Source organism: Cygnus atratus, chromosome 2, assembly GCF_013377495.2.
Source record: "Cygnus atratus isolate AKBS03 ecotype Queensland, Australia chromosome 2, CAtr_DNAZoo_HiC_assembly, whole genome shotgun sequence".
In the NCBI taxonomy this organism is placed as follows: Eukaryota; Metazoa; Chordata; class Aves; order Anseriformes; family Anatidae; genus Cygnus; species Cygnus atratus.
This window is the reverse complement of record NC_066363.1, coordinates 39,651,943-39,669,125: the sequence shown is the minus strand read 5'-3', so window position 1 is coordinate 39,669,125 and position 17,183 is coordinate 39,651,943. Positions and strand designations below refer to the sequence as shown.

Genomic DNA, 17,183 nt, shown 5'->3' with positions numbered 1-17,183 from the left:
GAGGCCTTTGACATTTCACTGCAAGCTGTTCTGGTGCGTGCAAAATGACATTTTTAAAATTATGAGTGACGGGATGGTCCTTGAGGCCTTTTGGCTGGGGAGCAGCAAAGTATATACTCATAATTCTCTTTTATCAGCTTAAATAAGATAAATCAAAAGGATAGTGATCTTATCATTAACATCAAATCTTGAGTAATTTTCTGAAATTCCTGCTCTGGAAATAACCACATTTTCAGGCCTACTTACTCAATTAAAGCTGTCAGTTTGGTGGCTGGTGTAGGCTTATTGTGTCACAAGGTCATTCTTCATTTCTGTTGGTTTAATGAACAGAGGTGGACTCCACCCATTTTAGAGATGTGACTGGTTTAAATGAGGAGAAGGAGAGAGGACTGTGTCATCTGACACTGGAATACACCCATGTTGATTAGTGCTTCAGGACAGAAGCACAGTGAAACAAATATATAGCTAACTTTTTGAAGGTGGAGGCTGTCTATGTAATTACTCTAGAGTCCAAATTCCTGACTAGTTTATCTTGTGGGCTCCAGCCCTTAAAACTTTATTAAGAGTTTGTGTACAGCTGAAACAAAGATTCCCATAGGTAATAAATTCTTTTGCTGGCTTCTGCACTATTAAGCTGTAAAATCAAAAGACTATTGGGGCCAATGCTGTGGACTGTCTGACAGAGTGGTTCTCAAATAAAACACCAGGAGGGGTTGGACCCAGATTCCTGAACCTGCAGAAGTCCTCGACTTATATTGACTGACTGAAAAATGTTTACGCTCAACTGAATAAATGGTTTGGCTGTAGATTTAATGTGTTGTTAGCATACAACTGCTCATCATGCTACCATATTTGGACTAGTAAATCCTTTCTTTTAGCTGGAAATCTCTCCACCTGGCCAGTTGTCTGCCTGAAGAAACTTTAGAAAGAAATTAGATTTACCATGTATCAACATGAAGGTGCTAATACATCCTAAAACTGTGAGCTGGAAGTAAATATCTAGTTTGTATGTGGAATGCAATACAGTTTATTTTTTAGGAGATTGAAGAGCAAAAACATTGAGGCTGAAATTACATCTGCAAAGTGAAATTGAAGAAGCACTGATTTAAAGATTAAAACCTTAGCCCTCTGTAAAGAGAAAGTCTTGGAAAGAATCAGAAGTTAAATCATGTCTGGACTTAGTAGGAGCCTTGGTGCTAAATCCAGTTTTCCTGAACTTGGCCTGTATGTCCTCTTCCTCTATAAATGGCTCTGCAACAGTCTTGCAAGATCTCAGATGTAACACACTGCAATTAATATTTGTGCATCTGCCCTGTCTGCCTTTGGGATCTTGTTTGGAGAGTGTGACTTCTCAAAGGGTCCCCGTTAATAAGGCCTTGGATGATACCTGAGACTGTACCCTCACCTCTTCTTTGGGGTACAGCCACAGTGCTGTATGGTTCAAAATTCTTGTTACTCAGTAAATCTGTGTATCTTTAAGTGGTGATCATTTCTCAAGCTTATGCTTTGACCGTCAGAGTGGGTGGCACACAAGAGCACTTCAGTCAGAGCTGGGAGTGGGGGCTTCGTGAGTCTTGGAGGAAAATGGCACATACAGGCCCAGGTGCAATATAACCATATATACCGAGACCACTAGAATTACCTGGAACTCTGAAAGCCAGGAAAATGCCCTGGGAAAGTTAATGTTTTTTCTCTTGTCTCAGGAAGGCTTGCATGACGAACTGGTAAAATATATCATGATCCGATAGATCATAGCAAATAGTTACGTTTACAATCACAGCATTTGCTATCTGCTGTTGCTCTTCCATATACATTGTTTGGACTTGCAACCTTAATGTTCTTTTAAGGTACTGTCTTTGTTTTATTTATTTATTTATTTATTTATTTATTTTGTGTGTGTGTGCTCTGTCTAAAGTTCTTTCATGTCAGAATAGCTGTCAGTCTTAAAATGATTTATAGTTGCACTGTGTTTGGGAGATATTTATTTATTTATTTATTTATTTATTTGGTTATGGGAAAGACTTGGATATATTTTGGCTCCAGGATCAAAAGTAGGAAATTACTCTAAAATAGAAAGTCACACAGATTCAGTCCAGACTGAGTTCTAAGGGTTATCTGCCTTCTCCTGGTGTTTTATTCCCTAGATACTGTTATGTAGTGTTTCTGATATATTCTGTGGCTTTATATCTATGTGTAAACTTCTGCACAGATTATTTGCAACCCAGTAAAAAAGGCAGGACAATGGATTATATCTATCTGACAAAAAAAAAAAAAAAAAAAAAAAAAGAATCTTTGTTAGTTTTATAGCTGGATGTCTGCAGGATATATTTATATATATCTCAAGCGTGCTCAACACTGGAAACCTAATATAATGTTTCTGGTGAGATGACAGGTGGCTTGTGGTGTGTGTACAGCCATTTTTATATACATATACCTTTCATAAATGTGTTTTATTTAATATAAAAGAAACAGAAACTGTACAGATCTCTCAAATGGTGCAGTTGTGTTCAGCAGTGTAAGTAGGAACTGGCAGAGGAAGTACAGAGAAACAAAATAAGTTATCTCCATTTGAGTTAAATTGCTCTGGATGTTCTCAATTTTCATTTTGTAACTATATTGTAGACTGTATGTATGCCAAACCAATAAGAGCAGGGTATCAGTACATAGCATCAACCAAGAAAACATAGAGCTGCCCAGACAAATGCTATAGTGTAGGTGGTAAAGTTACATATGCAAAGTTGAATATAAGTTTTTGTGGTGAAAACATGGCTTTTTTGCTCAACTGATGCATTTCTGTGATGCTATACATTTTGTTTTGTTTGCTTAGTCAAACTCTGCCCATCTATGTTAAAATTCTTTTCACTAAAATAAAATGGTCCAGGTGGAGCATCACACTTTCTTTCAGTCACCAGTCCAGGGTGAAATAAATGTCAGCTGTTGACTTAAGTGGAGCCAGGATTTCACTCACAAAATCTAAACTAAGCATGCTTGCTATCTTTTTATTTTTCTCTCGGCAAGGAGGTTCTTCCAGTTTCCAAAGAGCAATGAACAGCATGGTTCATTGTTTGTAGATTTTGGTGTTTAATGAGTTCATAGGAGTGAATGTTGAAACAGTTGTAAAGATCCTGTAAAGGTTTGTCAAAATATTCTTTCTTTATGAGAAAAGGAATGAAGTATATTAGCTACACTCAAAAAATAACTTCCAAATCAATATTCAAGAAGTTGATCAATAATATTCATATGGAGAAGGTAACAGAATATGTTCTGCATTTGAATGAATGTACTAAATAAAGTCCGTCTTTTGCAACAGGGCTTCTAGGGTAATTTGCTAACTTTCTGTCATGGTTGATTTCAACATAGATTTCAATGGAGCTTGGACTATTGAAGCAAATAGCTCATTCTTGAAGATCTTTTGTTGTTTTTAATGCATTGAATTAGCTCATTACTGTTGAATATGTAGTGGAAAATAGCATCTGTTTACACTGCAATAATATAAAAATTACTTACCAGTAACAGAATAAGGAGCAATCTGCAAAAGCTAATCATATTTGTGCACTTGTCTACAAAAAGTAAATTGTTAATACATACCCAAGGGAAAAAGCACTTACTGGTTTATGCAATTTAATAGTAGTTTTAAGCATAGTGTATTAAAGATTTTTTTTTTAGGATTCAGTTTTGAAAGTCATAAGGATAAGAATGTAAAAAACATAACTGTCTCATCTTGCTGCTTCATCTGTACTCAGTGATGGCTGAACTCTAGAAAGCATCCTGAAACTTGGTTTGCCCATATCACTGTCAAACTGTCTGTCCATATACCCCAAAATGTGCAAATCCAGCTTAGAAAACTACAAGATTAGTGAGAGTTCTGTATCCATGTGCTTTATCACTCCAGAAACGTGCCAACATTTGGTGGCCGTGCATGGAAAACTGTTAAATGTTACAGACTTAATTATACTAATTTAAATATATCACTAATTCTTAACTGAGTATTTATTATTATTATTATTTACTTTCATTTGGGTTTCAGTTACTGTAGTTAATAAGAACTAGTACGAGGTATAAAAAAGGACAGCATAAAGACAATGTGCAGTAAATAAGTATTAATATGTTAGTAAATATTGAGAATATGTATGAAGCAGTTTGTCTGCTCCAAAAACTTTGGAATGCCAGCATTATGTTTCAATACTATTTGGAAATTTCACTCTTTTGATAATATCTGCCCAAACAAATATAAAACATGAAATGATATCTTAGGTTTTAAAATCAGAAAGGGCTCTTATACCTGTCTTGTTTGACCTTTTTTATATTACACTTCATACAATTTTGTATAGCTATTCCAGGTTTGAGCCTGATAACCTGTGCTTGACTAAAGGAGATGAGAAATATCAAAGTCAATGTGATTGAACATGAAATATAGAGCATTTCTTAGCTACCGGTCCTATGACATTGCAACATATAAAATGTCCTGTTGATTTCAGAGGGGATACTCTTATCCAGTAATGTCTGTAGAACTGCAAGTATACCTTAAGTAAGTATTTATTCTTGACCAATAGAAAAAATAAAAATAAAAAATCTCCAGATTCCAACATAACATTAAGTAGAGGAACAAAAGTATAACTGCAATGTAAATAGTAAGTAATGTCAGAACATTCTCATAGGTTTGGTATACTGCCTTGAATCACTGGCTTCTGGCTTCTTATGCAGAACCTGATTTCTATTAATATGAATTGCTTGTATAAGACCTAATTTACTATTTTCTCCCTCTCTCTCCCTCTCCCTCCCTCTCTCTCTCCCTCCCTTTCTCTCCCTCCCTCCCTCCCTCCCTCCCTTTCTCCCTCCCTCCCTTTCTCCCTCCCTTTCTCTCTCTTTCTCTCTCTTTCTCTCTCTCCCCCCTCTCTCTTTCCCTCTCTCTCTCTTCTCTCTCTCTCTCTTCCTCTGTCTCTTCCTCTCTTCCTCTTTTTCTCTCTCTTTCTCTCTCTCTCTCTATCTCTCTCACTCTTTTTCTCTCTCTTTCTTTCTTTCTGTAGTGGGAAATGACATTTATTCATTTTACTTTGCTTTTTCTCTTTTTTTTTTTTTTTTTTTAATGTAACACATATTTCTTCTCGAAGAAATATTCATTTCTTCTCCTGTGCAGAAGCCTACAATAGGATTTTTTCAGCAAACCACTGGCACAGGTCACTTTTGGAGTTACAAAGTTGGTTTAAATGAGACAGGAACTGGTGAGCTAAGAGTTCTTTTACTCCAAGAAACCATATTGCCTCTCCTTGGAGTTTCTTGTACTTGAAAAGCTTGGATGCTCCTTGGAATATGAGGAGAAGGAAAGAATCTGTGAACTATTCAGTCTTAGTTCTAGCCTTAAATTATCAGTCTTCGTGTAGCTGTGAAGACTTTTGATAGTGGACAATTCATACATTTTATATGCACTTATGACCTTCTAAAAGAAGGATGGAGATTTGACCTGGAGACCACCTTACTGCAGCCAAGTGCACACAAAACAGTGCTGAAATTAGGAAATTTGACCACTTTCAGTTCTAGTTTGTGGGTTTTGAGTTTCTTCTTATGGATAAGAGCTGATCTAAAGGATGCAGGGTAGATTTATATTGAAATAACCATTGAAGTGGAAATTGAAACTATATTTCAGTAAAAGAATCAGAAAGTTGGATCAGCATTTTTCTGAAAACAAACTTGAAATTTGAAAAAATTCTATGAAATACAGCATTAAAAACAGTAAGTCTAGTAACAATATAAAGACTGTACGTAAGAACACAATGAAAATATCTCCATATACTCTTTTGTGGTTTTGTATATACAAGCCTTATTACCTTGTCTGTCATTTCAAATACAAAATTCAAACGGTACTGAATTAATAGGAATTTAAAGATGCATTTTTTAAATTTTTCCTGTCCTCTTTAAAATTGCTTGCGATATTTTTGTGTCTTGCTTTCCACTATTCTCTGATGGTTTGATTCAGTCAAAAATAAATAAATAAATAAAATTCTGAAACTCAGAATTTAATGAGATTGCTGTTCTGAATGTAAACAGACAAAAGTGGTTTTCTTGGTAACAGAAACCAGGTGAAAACACTCAAAGGAGCTATGCTAAGCATACCACTCAACTTTCTTTAGTTAACAGTTAACCAGATGAATGCAGAGGGAAATCATGTTTTATTTCCAGTCAATGTAAAATTCTTAAATAAACTGAGGCTCTGGGAAGGTAAGTGTATGTGTATACCCTTGAATCCCATTAGCTGTTGTCAACTGTGACAAACTGATACTCAGAAAGGTTTTGGCTACATACCCACCATTGTTATTCCTTTTCAGACAATACCAGAAAAGTCTGAACTTTTCAATACTATTCAGAAAATTACTGTAAAGCGGTTATTTTAAATTCAACAACATATTTTGTTTTTAGGCAAACTTTCTTTGTGTATAAACTGAATACTGAATTACATTTACATTATTTAAGTCATTTTTGAGTAAATCACAGGAATATTGTATAATGGTGAGCTTATTTTCTTTGTTGTTTCTTTGTTGTTAGATGCATTCTACATCAGCTTCCACTTTTAGGATTTCCATTATTGACATATCATTCAAAAAGTATTAATTAACACAGTGAGTAAAATATGGGTGGGAGTCTACTGATACAGAAGGGAAGCTGGGGTACATTTGTAAAAAACAACAGCAACAACAACAAAACATTTGCTCAAGATCTTGATTCGAAATATTCGATTCCAGATTCAAAACTAGAAACATACATGTTATATTTACTAAGCTGAATAAATATATCATTTATTTTATCATGAGCCACACAAAGTGGTGTGTATATATATATATATATACCTTCCTCTATCTTATTCTAAAATTAATCTGAGATTAACCACCTGGTTAATCTGAGCAAAAGATCAAACAAGCTCAATATTCTCTTGAAATTCTAACTACAACAAGATTTGTCATGTGGAAAGTAAATGGTGCTTGAAAGTATGCCAATTAATACAACAAAGATCAGATTAAATGTTAAAGTTAATTTCATTGATTAATGTTTCACTAATACGTGTTTTCTAAAGAACATTTCATCTCTCCATCAAAAGAGTTCCCCCCAAAGAAACTATTATGAAAGTCAGTATGTAAAATCTTCCATAGACCAGAACTTGAAAACTCTGTTACTGAATTTAAACTTCATCTTCCTTAGCAATAACAAGGTTAAAATAGATGATAAAATAAATAATCAGTTTATTAAACATTGGCATTCAGTGAACTTTTGTTGTGCTGCATGGATAAGTACCGGTTTCCTTAAAAGAAAATGCCACATATGGGAAGAGATTTATTACTTGAGCTGTATTCCCTTCAGCATATATATTTTGATGTCTTCCATGTCTACTGGGAATGAAGTGGGAAGTGTTCTATACCTAGGCAGCTTTTTGTACCTTGCCTAGATAGTTTCAGGTAATGTCACACTCAGTAGTGGCCTACAGTAAAAGTAGATGCATGGTCTACTAGAGTGCTACAGGACGAGATATTACACAGGGGATTCTTACCTTCTTTATCTGACCAAGATAAAATAGATTTTCCTCTCCAGAATGACAATATTTGATTTTACTATAGAATGGATGATTTTACCATAAGAATGGGGTCAATGCCAATCTCTCACAATGTGATGCAGACTCTTGCCAGGAGTCTCTCAGTCTCTCACCATTATATAAATGGATCTGGAAGGAGCCCAAGCACAGGGGATGGGATGAAGCGGCTTTGTTAATGTGAAGGAAATAGTGAGCTCAGAAATCTCCCATCCTCTCTGTCATCCTTGAGTCTCAAAGTACATTCAAGAATGTGTTGAGTTAATGCTCTAAGAAGGAGAAAAGGGAACAGAAATTATTTCTTTCCATTGAAAGAGAAAATTAAATGTCTGGGAATTAACATTTATGTTATTCTGCCATGGTAATGAAGAATTGCTTTATTTTCTACATACATGTCCTTTTTGGTGCTTGCTCTGTTTTTGTATGCTTAGCTATAGGGAAGGGGGGCAAACCGATCAGCAATAAAACTATCACTTTTGATGGGGTAAAAGCCTTCTCTCAGAACATATCTGAAAGAAGTCACATTACACACGCATCCTTGGAGTTTCATACCATGGTTATATTTGAGTCTGTAGTGTAATTAACTCTCTGGCTCTGTATTACAGACTGATGTTGATGATAGAGTGCACAAAAAATTGAAATGACACAATTCAGAAGATAAAGGTAAGCCTAGCAGAAGGAAGAAATGACGACAGGCAACATTTATCTACACTATAATTGACTGCAGATTGAGTTTGTATATATCAGGCAGAAATCAGGATACTCTTCTTGTTCAATATAAAACTTGTCATCATGTTGACATCACCTTTAAAAACTACATTATACGTCTTCACTTAATCTCTTATTCTTCAAAGGCTTGCACCGGTTCTTAGCTCGTTTGTCTCTTGTACTGTGACTTTGTTAAGCTCTGAAGTCCATGGAGTTCCTCCATGTTCTTGAAAGTGAGTATAGGCTGTATAAGTAATCCTGAATTTCCTGCCTGTACTCACTGGGCAAACAAAATAGTATGTGTTGCAAGACATATTATTTTGCAAATTTTAAAATACCCTCAAATAAAGACTTACTTATGTACTAGAGCAAATAAATCTCAGTGCAAAAGACTGCACAACACTCCTTATTTTATCAGGTATGACTCACAGTAAAAGCCCTGTCATAGGCAGTACCAACTGTTGGGAGCCTCAAGGCTGCTAGACTTCCTGTAAACTTCTACAGTTAACTTATTCTTCCAAAGAGATCAGCTCTGGTTATGAATGTAGCACATACCTGGTAGTACACAAATGTCTCAGCTGCTTACTGCAGTTTTCTCTGAGCTCAATGATGTCATCACTGACTGGCAAGACTGGCAGTCAACCTGGCAATTTTGGAGTCACTAGAAAAAAACTTTATGTCAGTATGATGCCTTTTCCAAAAAAAAAAAGAAAAGACTTTTTTTTTTTTTATATAATTTTGATCAATTTCTTGTGTGCTTAGAGCACCTGTAAAATTATGTTTGAAGTACTTGTTGACAGCCCAACTTCAGGAAGATAATCTATACTCAGTGATTAAGATAACGTAGCACAGGCATCTCATAAACAATTTCTCTCACTACACCAAAGGATAGAAGCCCTTTTGCCTTATGCAGCTCTGTGTTACTGCCTAACCTGGAGTGGCCAGCTTAGTGACAATATTAGTTTGAACCAGAAAACACATTTTTTGTTTTTAAAGCTATTTTGTATACTTTTTACTCTGGGAGATCTTCATGTCAATTACTGATATATTAGCCAAAGTTGTTACTATTTTACTGGGAGTGACAATAGAAGTGATAATAGCATCCAGCAACTGGTAAAAACAAAGACATGATGTGAGCTACTGAAATCTCAGACAGACAAAAAGGGGTTTTCGTCCCTCTCAGCCCTTGTTTGGGGCTTTCTGAGGGTACAGGCAGACTGCAGCCTTGCTAGTGATTGGTTGGATGACAACATGGAGTACAGCACTCTTCCTGTTGGACAGCTTTCAAAATGTATTGTGAAATGAGAAAGATATAATGCATGATAGTTGGATTGAATTTTTGTGAGGAAGAATCACTGGAACATACTGACTACACTTTTTAAAAATTTCTTTTCTCTGAGTTGGCTTTTATTAGGAAGGTATTGCCTAGAAGGAATGAAAGAGGCAGGAAATCAATCTGTAAGAAGACTGGTAATATGAGATGAACCAGGAGGGATATAGAAAGGATAGAAGACGTGGTGCTGCTAAGTTAAAAACTCTCTGAGAATAGGAGACCCTTTTGTGTTTCAGTGCACAAAATTAAGCACAATGTTTTTGTTGAACCAATGCCTAAAGAACATAAGTGAGAGGATATGATTCACTGGAGTACATTATTCAGACTGACAAACTTATTTTGAAGACTGCTGTGTAGATACGATGACTGTAATTGTACAAGAATACTGTCTGGATTGTTTGAAATATTTCATATCTTTCTCATCATATTTTACACATTGTAATTTTCTTGGTAATATGTCCTTATGGTAATTGTGGTACAATATTGCACATAAGCAAAGAAAATACAGCTGAGTTTTGATGTTATGGCTGTTATTTCTAACTGCTTTCAGGTGTAACTATACAAACTGCATATAGAATAGTTATTTTATGGTATCTATATGTGTATTTATAATAAATATATATATGTATATATTTTATTTTTTACACCGACAAATATGTTTTTATATTCTAACAATTTGGCAAGTTTAGAAAATGTGTGGATTAGAAAGGTCCCTAATAATTCAACATAGATATGCAGAACCAGAGGAAATTATTTGTTTTGCAAAAGAGATTCTTAAACTGATCTGTATTGCTGAAACAGGCAGGACTTTACAAATAACCTTGAAAAGTGAATTGCCATTTAGACATCTTGCCATTTCTTTGGTTTTTAAGTAACTCACATAGAATAAATTTTATCCACACGTAATTTGCAGGATCAGAGCTCTCAAAATTTAGTTAAGGATCCATGGGTTTTCAACTTCAGATACAAAGTGATAAAATATACCTTTTACTTTCTTGTTTGACATCTCTTTCAAGAATGAATATAGTTCCTTAAAGTGCAATGTAATGTTAAAGCAGCAATATTTGGCATATTTCTCATGTTCCATCATGAGACTAAGACTGGGTAACATGTCAGCTGACACTTGTATTCACAGTGGTAGGGATAATTCTGTGTATCAAACATGGAATCAGAGGATCACATAATTATAGAATGGATTGGGTTAGAAGAGACCTTAAAGGTCATATAGTTTTAACACCCCTGCCATAGGCAAGGATGCCACCCACTAGATCCAGTTGGCCAAGGCCCCATCCAGCCTGGCCTTGTACACCTCCAGGGATAGGGCATCCACAACTTCTCTGGGCAAGCTGTTCCAGTGCCTCACTAACTTTACAGTGAAGAATTTCTTCCTAATGTCTAATTTAAATCTATTCACTTTTAATTTAAGACCATTCCCCCCTGTCCTATCATTATTCACCCGAATAAAGAGTCCCTCTCCATCCTTTTTATAAAGCCCCTTTAGGCATTGAGAAACCACAATGAGGTCTCCCCGGAGCCTTCTCTTATCCAGGCTGAACATCCCTGGCTCTCTCAGCCTTTCTTCATAGGAGAGGTGCTCCAGCCCTCTGATCATCTTTGTGACTCTCCTCTGAGCTTGCTCTAACAGGTCCACACCTTTCTTGTGCTGGGGGCCCCAAACCTGAATGCAGTACTGCAGGTGGGGTCTCATGAGGGCAGAGTAGAGGGTCACAATCACCTCCCCTGCTCTGCTGGTCACGCCTCTTTTAATGCAGTCCAGGAAACAGTTTGCCTTCTGGGCTGCAAGTGCACACTGCTGGCTTATGTCAAGCCTTTCTTCCACCAGAACCCCCAAGTCTCTCTCCACAGGGCTGCTCTCAATGAGTTCTCCCATTCTATACTCCTGTCTGGGATTGCCCTGACCCAGGTACAGCACCTTGTACTTGGACTTGTTGAACCTTATTCGGTTTACATGGACCCACTTCTCCAGCCTGTCCAGGTCCTTTTGAATGGTATCTCTTCCTTCTTTGGTATCAACTGCACCACACAGGTTGGTGTTATCTACAAACTTGCTGAAGGTGATGTGAGAAAAAAACACACTGTGTTGGAAACTGTGATGAAAGAAGAAAGTAAGGTCTGTCTTAAGGTATTATTCTGATGATTTTGTAATCATAAAAAGAAACAGAAGTTAATGTTAGATGACTTTTAGGAGAGATGTTTGTGATTACCAAGTGTTCTCTAATAATATGGAGTTTTCATTTTAGGATTGTCCTGAATCTCTGTTGCTTGAGAGAACATCTGTTTTTAGATTAAACAGCTGTTTCTCAGAGGAGATTGGCTTCCATCAAGATGAACAATTATAAAATTCAGTACCCCTTTATAAGAAACGTAAAGGGAAATCTTCCCTTGATTCCCATTGAGTTCAGTAGATTCTGGGTTTTGCCTATCCTCTGCTTATAACTTGTCTGAGCACAACTTGTTGCACAAGTTGATAAGACATATGTACACATAAGATAATATTAAGATAAAATATTAAAATATGGGATATTTTAATAAAATTGGGAATAATTGCATTTTATGATCATTTTTTATTTATTATTATTTTTATTATTATTATTTAGGCTGACAGCAAATGCCATTTTAAGCAATGAATTTTATAAGCTACAAGTAAATGTCTTTTAAGTAGTGAGGATTATTTTAATTCTGTTATGGCTGCAAGAAATGATAGCACAATATTTTATATTGCCATGTTGAAAAAACATTTATGGATATTTTTCCATTTCCCCCATCCCACTCTTGCAAGTAAAGATCTCTAAGTAGAGGTTAGGTAAACTGTCAGTGATCTGTGGGAAGTGAGCAATGGGGAACTTTTCATAACAGCCACTGTACCTGTAAGTTTAAGCAACATTTTTCTACTTCAGAATGTTTTCATACATGAATTTCAGAATACTGAAAAGGTCAGCACTTTCTACATAGGGCCTTATTTTATATTCCTTGTGCATCCAACACTCTGCTTAGGTTGAGGTTTGTGGAGCTGTAGCTGTGAGAATTTGGAGTGAAGAGTGGATGCAGGAGGCATAAACCTGGCTGTGTTCTACCAGTAATTCTGTGAAGAAGCTTGAGCTGTGTATCAAACTAAAATTGGCATTCATAATCTAGTATTAAGGATCATGTTCTGACTACTTTTCTGATATTTGAAGAACGACACTATTAGTTAGGGGAAAAAAAGTGCACTCAAAAACTGAAGCTGACTGGTAATTAATTTTGACTAGAAACTGTAAAAACAGTTGACATGATAATATCATAAAGATGTACTTTATAATGTCATTTTTAATACATCATCATAACCTGACACTGGTCTTTCAGTTTAACAATAATTAACATCTCTTGATTGTTGTGTATCTGGCTTACAGTATGTCTTGATGTTACGTGTTGGGAATTGTAAAAGGTGCATGATTGTGCTGTTTCTGTCCAAGTAGTTTCTAATTAATAACTTCACTGTCCAGTGTTCTTTCAATAAGGGTACCTACTATAATATTTACATTATTTTAGATACAAAGAAACTGGCTTTTCAACCAAACTGAATGATGTATCTCGATATACAACAAGAGCATGTGTGTGTATGTATTTCTATGTGTGCATACACATACATGTATATGTGTGTATTAGTTTAGATAAGGTCTGTCACTTTTTCTCACCTTGAGCTTCTCAAATCTCAGACATCTGGAAGGAAACATGACTTTTCATGAATACTGAAATCCATAAATCTCGAGATTAATTGATTAACACTCTTATTGTGATATTCACTAGAACTTCCTCACATCCTAGAATTCAGCACAGGGCAGCATTAAGTAAAGGTATAATGACTAACAGGTACCAGATAATGCAGGCATCTTCCACCTGCACAAGTGGCTTAGTAATTGAATGACGGTGTCATTTTATCCCTCTGATCCTTTGAGTTTGTAGCTCCTAATTGACATACATGTTTATTTCTTCTTGTGATTCCACAATAGAAAGTGTTTACCTTATATGTTCTCTCTAAGCATCTGCAGTTGTTTCATGTCAGAAATAAAATACTGACCTTCATGTATCCTTGGGCTGACCCAGCATAGTTGCTTTTATTTTGTTCATTTCTGTGATAGTTAAATTTTGATTATTTTCCAGGGTCTCAATAGTGTTCTTCAACTAGGAAAGGGATTGTTTTCAATTAAGTTTGAATTTCAGCAATAAAAAATGTAAGGAATGTATCAAATTATTATTTTATTAATTGGAGGAGTATATTTCTTATAAAAGATTAAATATTAGAGAGAAAAAGAAAAAAAAAAAGTTCTGATTATTCATATTAATTCCAATGTCTTTTTTAGTAAGGTTTAATCCTATACTTAAAATACTATTCTTAAAATATACATACAACAAAAATTAAATGAAGAAATGTTGCTATTAACTCTTAGAATAAGAGTTCTTTCAGTGTAATCCTTTTCAGTGTAATACATAAATATCAATAGCAATGCATGTACAAATCTATTTTAGCTTAATATCATGTAGCCAAGACATATTTTTGAGGTTTCTGCTTAGAAAGGGTGCTCCTGGCTTTGAATTTCAAACCCTGGAACTTATGTATTTATTTATTAAGAAAGCCAGATAATTGCAGTTAAATCTTTGGTGATGGGCTTTGAAGAGAGTGGTTTATGTTTCAGGTTTTTTTGTTTGGCCTTGGGTAGCTTGGTCTTTGCTTTTCGTTTGAGAAGTTCCTGATACCACTGTTAAATGTAAACTGTTCTTTGAAGGAACCTTTAGCAAAATCTCTAGCTTCTAAGATGAATTGGAAAAGTGAAAAGCTACTGGGAGGATAGTGTTTTCTTCCCCATTGCCTGAGAATTATTAATTTTTTAATGCAAAAGCAAAACAAAACGAAACAAAAAACAAACAAACAAAAAAATACTTGATAGAAAAGCTGATGAAGATACATGTTTTAAGCATGGTATACTAAAACAGTCTTATTTTGGTCTGTAAGTAAAATTGTTATACAGTAATATACTGTATTCATTGGATTGCAGATGTTTAGGTATTTTTTTCCATTGTTTTCCAAGCATCATTCTAAACATAGTCAGTACATGGATAATGTTAGTGGTACCCATTATTGAAAGGTAGTCTGTATTTGTACTAATACAGAGAATACCAGTTTAGAAATGAGCCTGATTGCATGGTTCATTTTGTTCTCCTTTGTAGAGCCAGGCTGCGGCCCACTACAAAGGCACTAAACATGCCAAGAAGCTCAAAGCACTGGAAGCCATGAAAAATAAGCAGAAATCTGTTACTACCAAGGACAGCGCAAAGACTACCTTCACTTCCATCACTACCAATACCATCAATACCAGCTCTGACAAAACAGGTTAAGCGACAATCTTTGTTGGTCTTTTGTTGCTGTTGTTGTTGTTTTTTCCTTGTTTAATTCCATGTCTGTTTGGTTATGTGCTTCCTACATTGATTCATGCTTGATCCATCTTTCTGTGTGATATTGATTTCTTTTAGTTCTTTCAGTCTGCTGGTGAGAGTATGACAGTCATGCAACCAATTTCTCTCTATGAAAAGAGGCTTGTCATTCTTTAGGATAGAATGCAATACTTATGATTTGGTTAATTTTTATAGCAACTAAACTATTACATATCAACTGGTCTAAAGCTCATAGTCTATGCACAGCACCACTCTATGTATTATTGCTTATGGATGGTTTATTTTAACCACAAATAATGCAGCAAATTGCACTAATTGTGTTCAGAAGCCTCTTGAAAAAACATTGTTAATATAAACCTAGTTTCCATAAATTTCAAACATTGCATTATTTTTTTTTAAATGGCTATTGCATGGTTTTGAGCTGGAAAATAGCTGTATAATCTTTATGCCACATAATCAGGTAAGTGATGTTGATGACAATTATTTTGTTTAAATGAGTCTTCAGACTGAAATCATATCCTTTAAATTATTGGATGGGTATTCCTTTGCAAAAAAATATAAAATAAATAAATATATATGTATATATATATATATAAAGTTCCTTTGCAAATAAAATCTATGCGAGTATTTGGTGAAGTCAACAGGATTTGATTAAGCTCACATTTTAAATATGTGGTTACTCTACTGGAAATTTCAAAGGAAGGTTGTAAATTCATTGAAGTGTAGTCTAGTATCACACAAGGTATGACTGCTTTTGTTATTCTCTGTATGAAGGTTTACAGTTTGCATATTTAGTCATAACCAACTCCCCTTCACCAAACAAGTCAAACACAGCAACAGCAAAAAAGCCAAAGCTATGAAAAAGCAGAGACTACTGATGCTGAAAGCTGCTCACTGTCCTGATTCAGTAAGTTTAGCACTGTAAATAGGTGTGCACTAGCCAACTATAGTAAAAACAACAAAAAAAAAAGTACCTTGCAGATGTGCAGTATTTTCTTTAGGTTACTTTTTTGCTATATTTGTTATAGGCAGATACCTGTCTAGATGTCTGTCTCTCTCTATATATACATATCTATATAGAGATCTCTCTTTGGTATAGACTTTTATTATACACAGCATATATTTTAATGGAAATTTATATCCCAACAGTAATAGCATTGCTTTAAAAAATAGTTATTACAATATTGTTGTGTTTGTTACAAATAAATAAATAAATAAAAATTGAAAATATTCCAAATATTTTTGTTTCTATGATGAAAGAAATGAAGCATAGGGACAAAGGGGGGAATGTAAAAGTTATTTAAATATATATATATGTTTCTAAACATACAAATACCTGTAAAAGTTTATCCTCCTTACCTGTTACTGTGATCAGAACAGTAAGAGAGATGTTGATGTTTCTGTTATGAAAGAAATGAAGTATGGGAGAATGGGAACAAAGACAGGAAATGTCAAAAGTTATTATTAGGTTTTTTAATATATATTTCTAAACATACAAATCTCTTTACAAGTTTCTGCTGCTGCTATCTGTTACCATGGTCAGAACAGTAAGAGGGAAAGAGTGAATTATTGTTTACAAAATATGATCTAGTGTTTAGAGGAAAAGAAGAAAGAAGTGAGAGAATTTGAAGCTTTTTCTTATTACTCAAATCTGTTTTTGTTGTTGTTGTTGTTGTTTTTTTGTTTTTAGTTACTTTCTTTTTGATTCTGTGTAAGTTTGGAGGATTATCCAAAGTGCCTTAAAACCAGTCTGACTCTTTCCATCAGGCTTTGAATTAGACCCTTGAATGAACTGTCTTGTATCCAAGGTCAGTAGTACTAATCAGTATTAATATCAGCATAAATATGAAAACATCACAAAACTAGTTAACCACAAAAGCAATGGTCTGTGCAGGAGTTTCCTCAGATTTACACAGTTTGTGACTTCCTAGATTAATTTTGTAAATGTGTGTATACATATATGTATGTACATGTATACATATGTAGTCTACATTGGAAATACTGACCTTCATAGCATTCTACATGAAAAATTTTAATATTAGTTGACAAACAGCCTAAAATCTGACTGTTTCACAAAACACTGAGCACTGTTCAACTTGTGGCAAAAGCCCTATT

General features: G+C 34.9%; 1 protein-coding gene across 7 annotated transcripts in view; it reads left to right on the top strand.

The window, feature by feature from the left end:
- The window catches only part of ZNF385D (zinc finger protein 385D), a 429,524-nt gene that overhangs the window by 351,070 nt on the left and 61,271 nt on the right, over positions 1-17,183 (top strand). For all 7 annotated transcript variants that reach the window (XM_035556483.2, XM_035556476.2, XM_035556479.2 and 4 more), the window contains one exon: positions 14,844-15,006. In XM_035556483.2, coding sequence (XP_035412376.1) covers positions 14,844-15,006 — 163 coding nt within the window. The remainder of the gene's footprint in view (positions 1-14,843; positions 15,007-17,183) is intronic.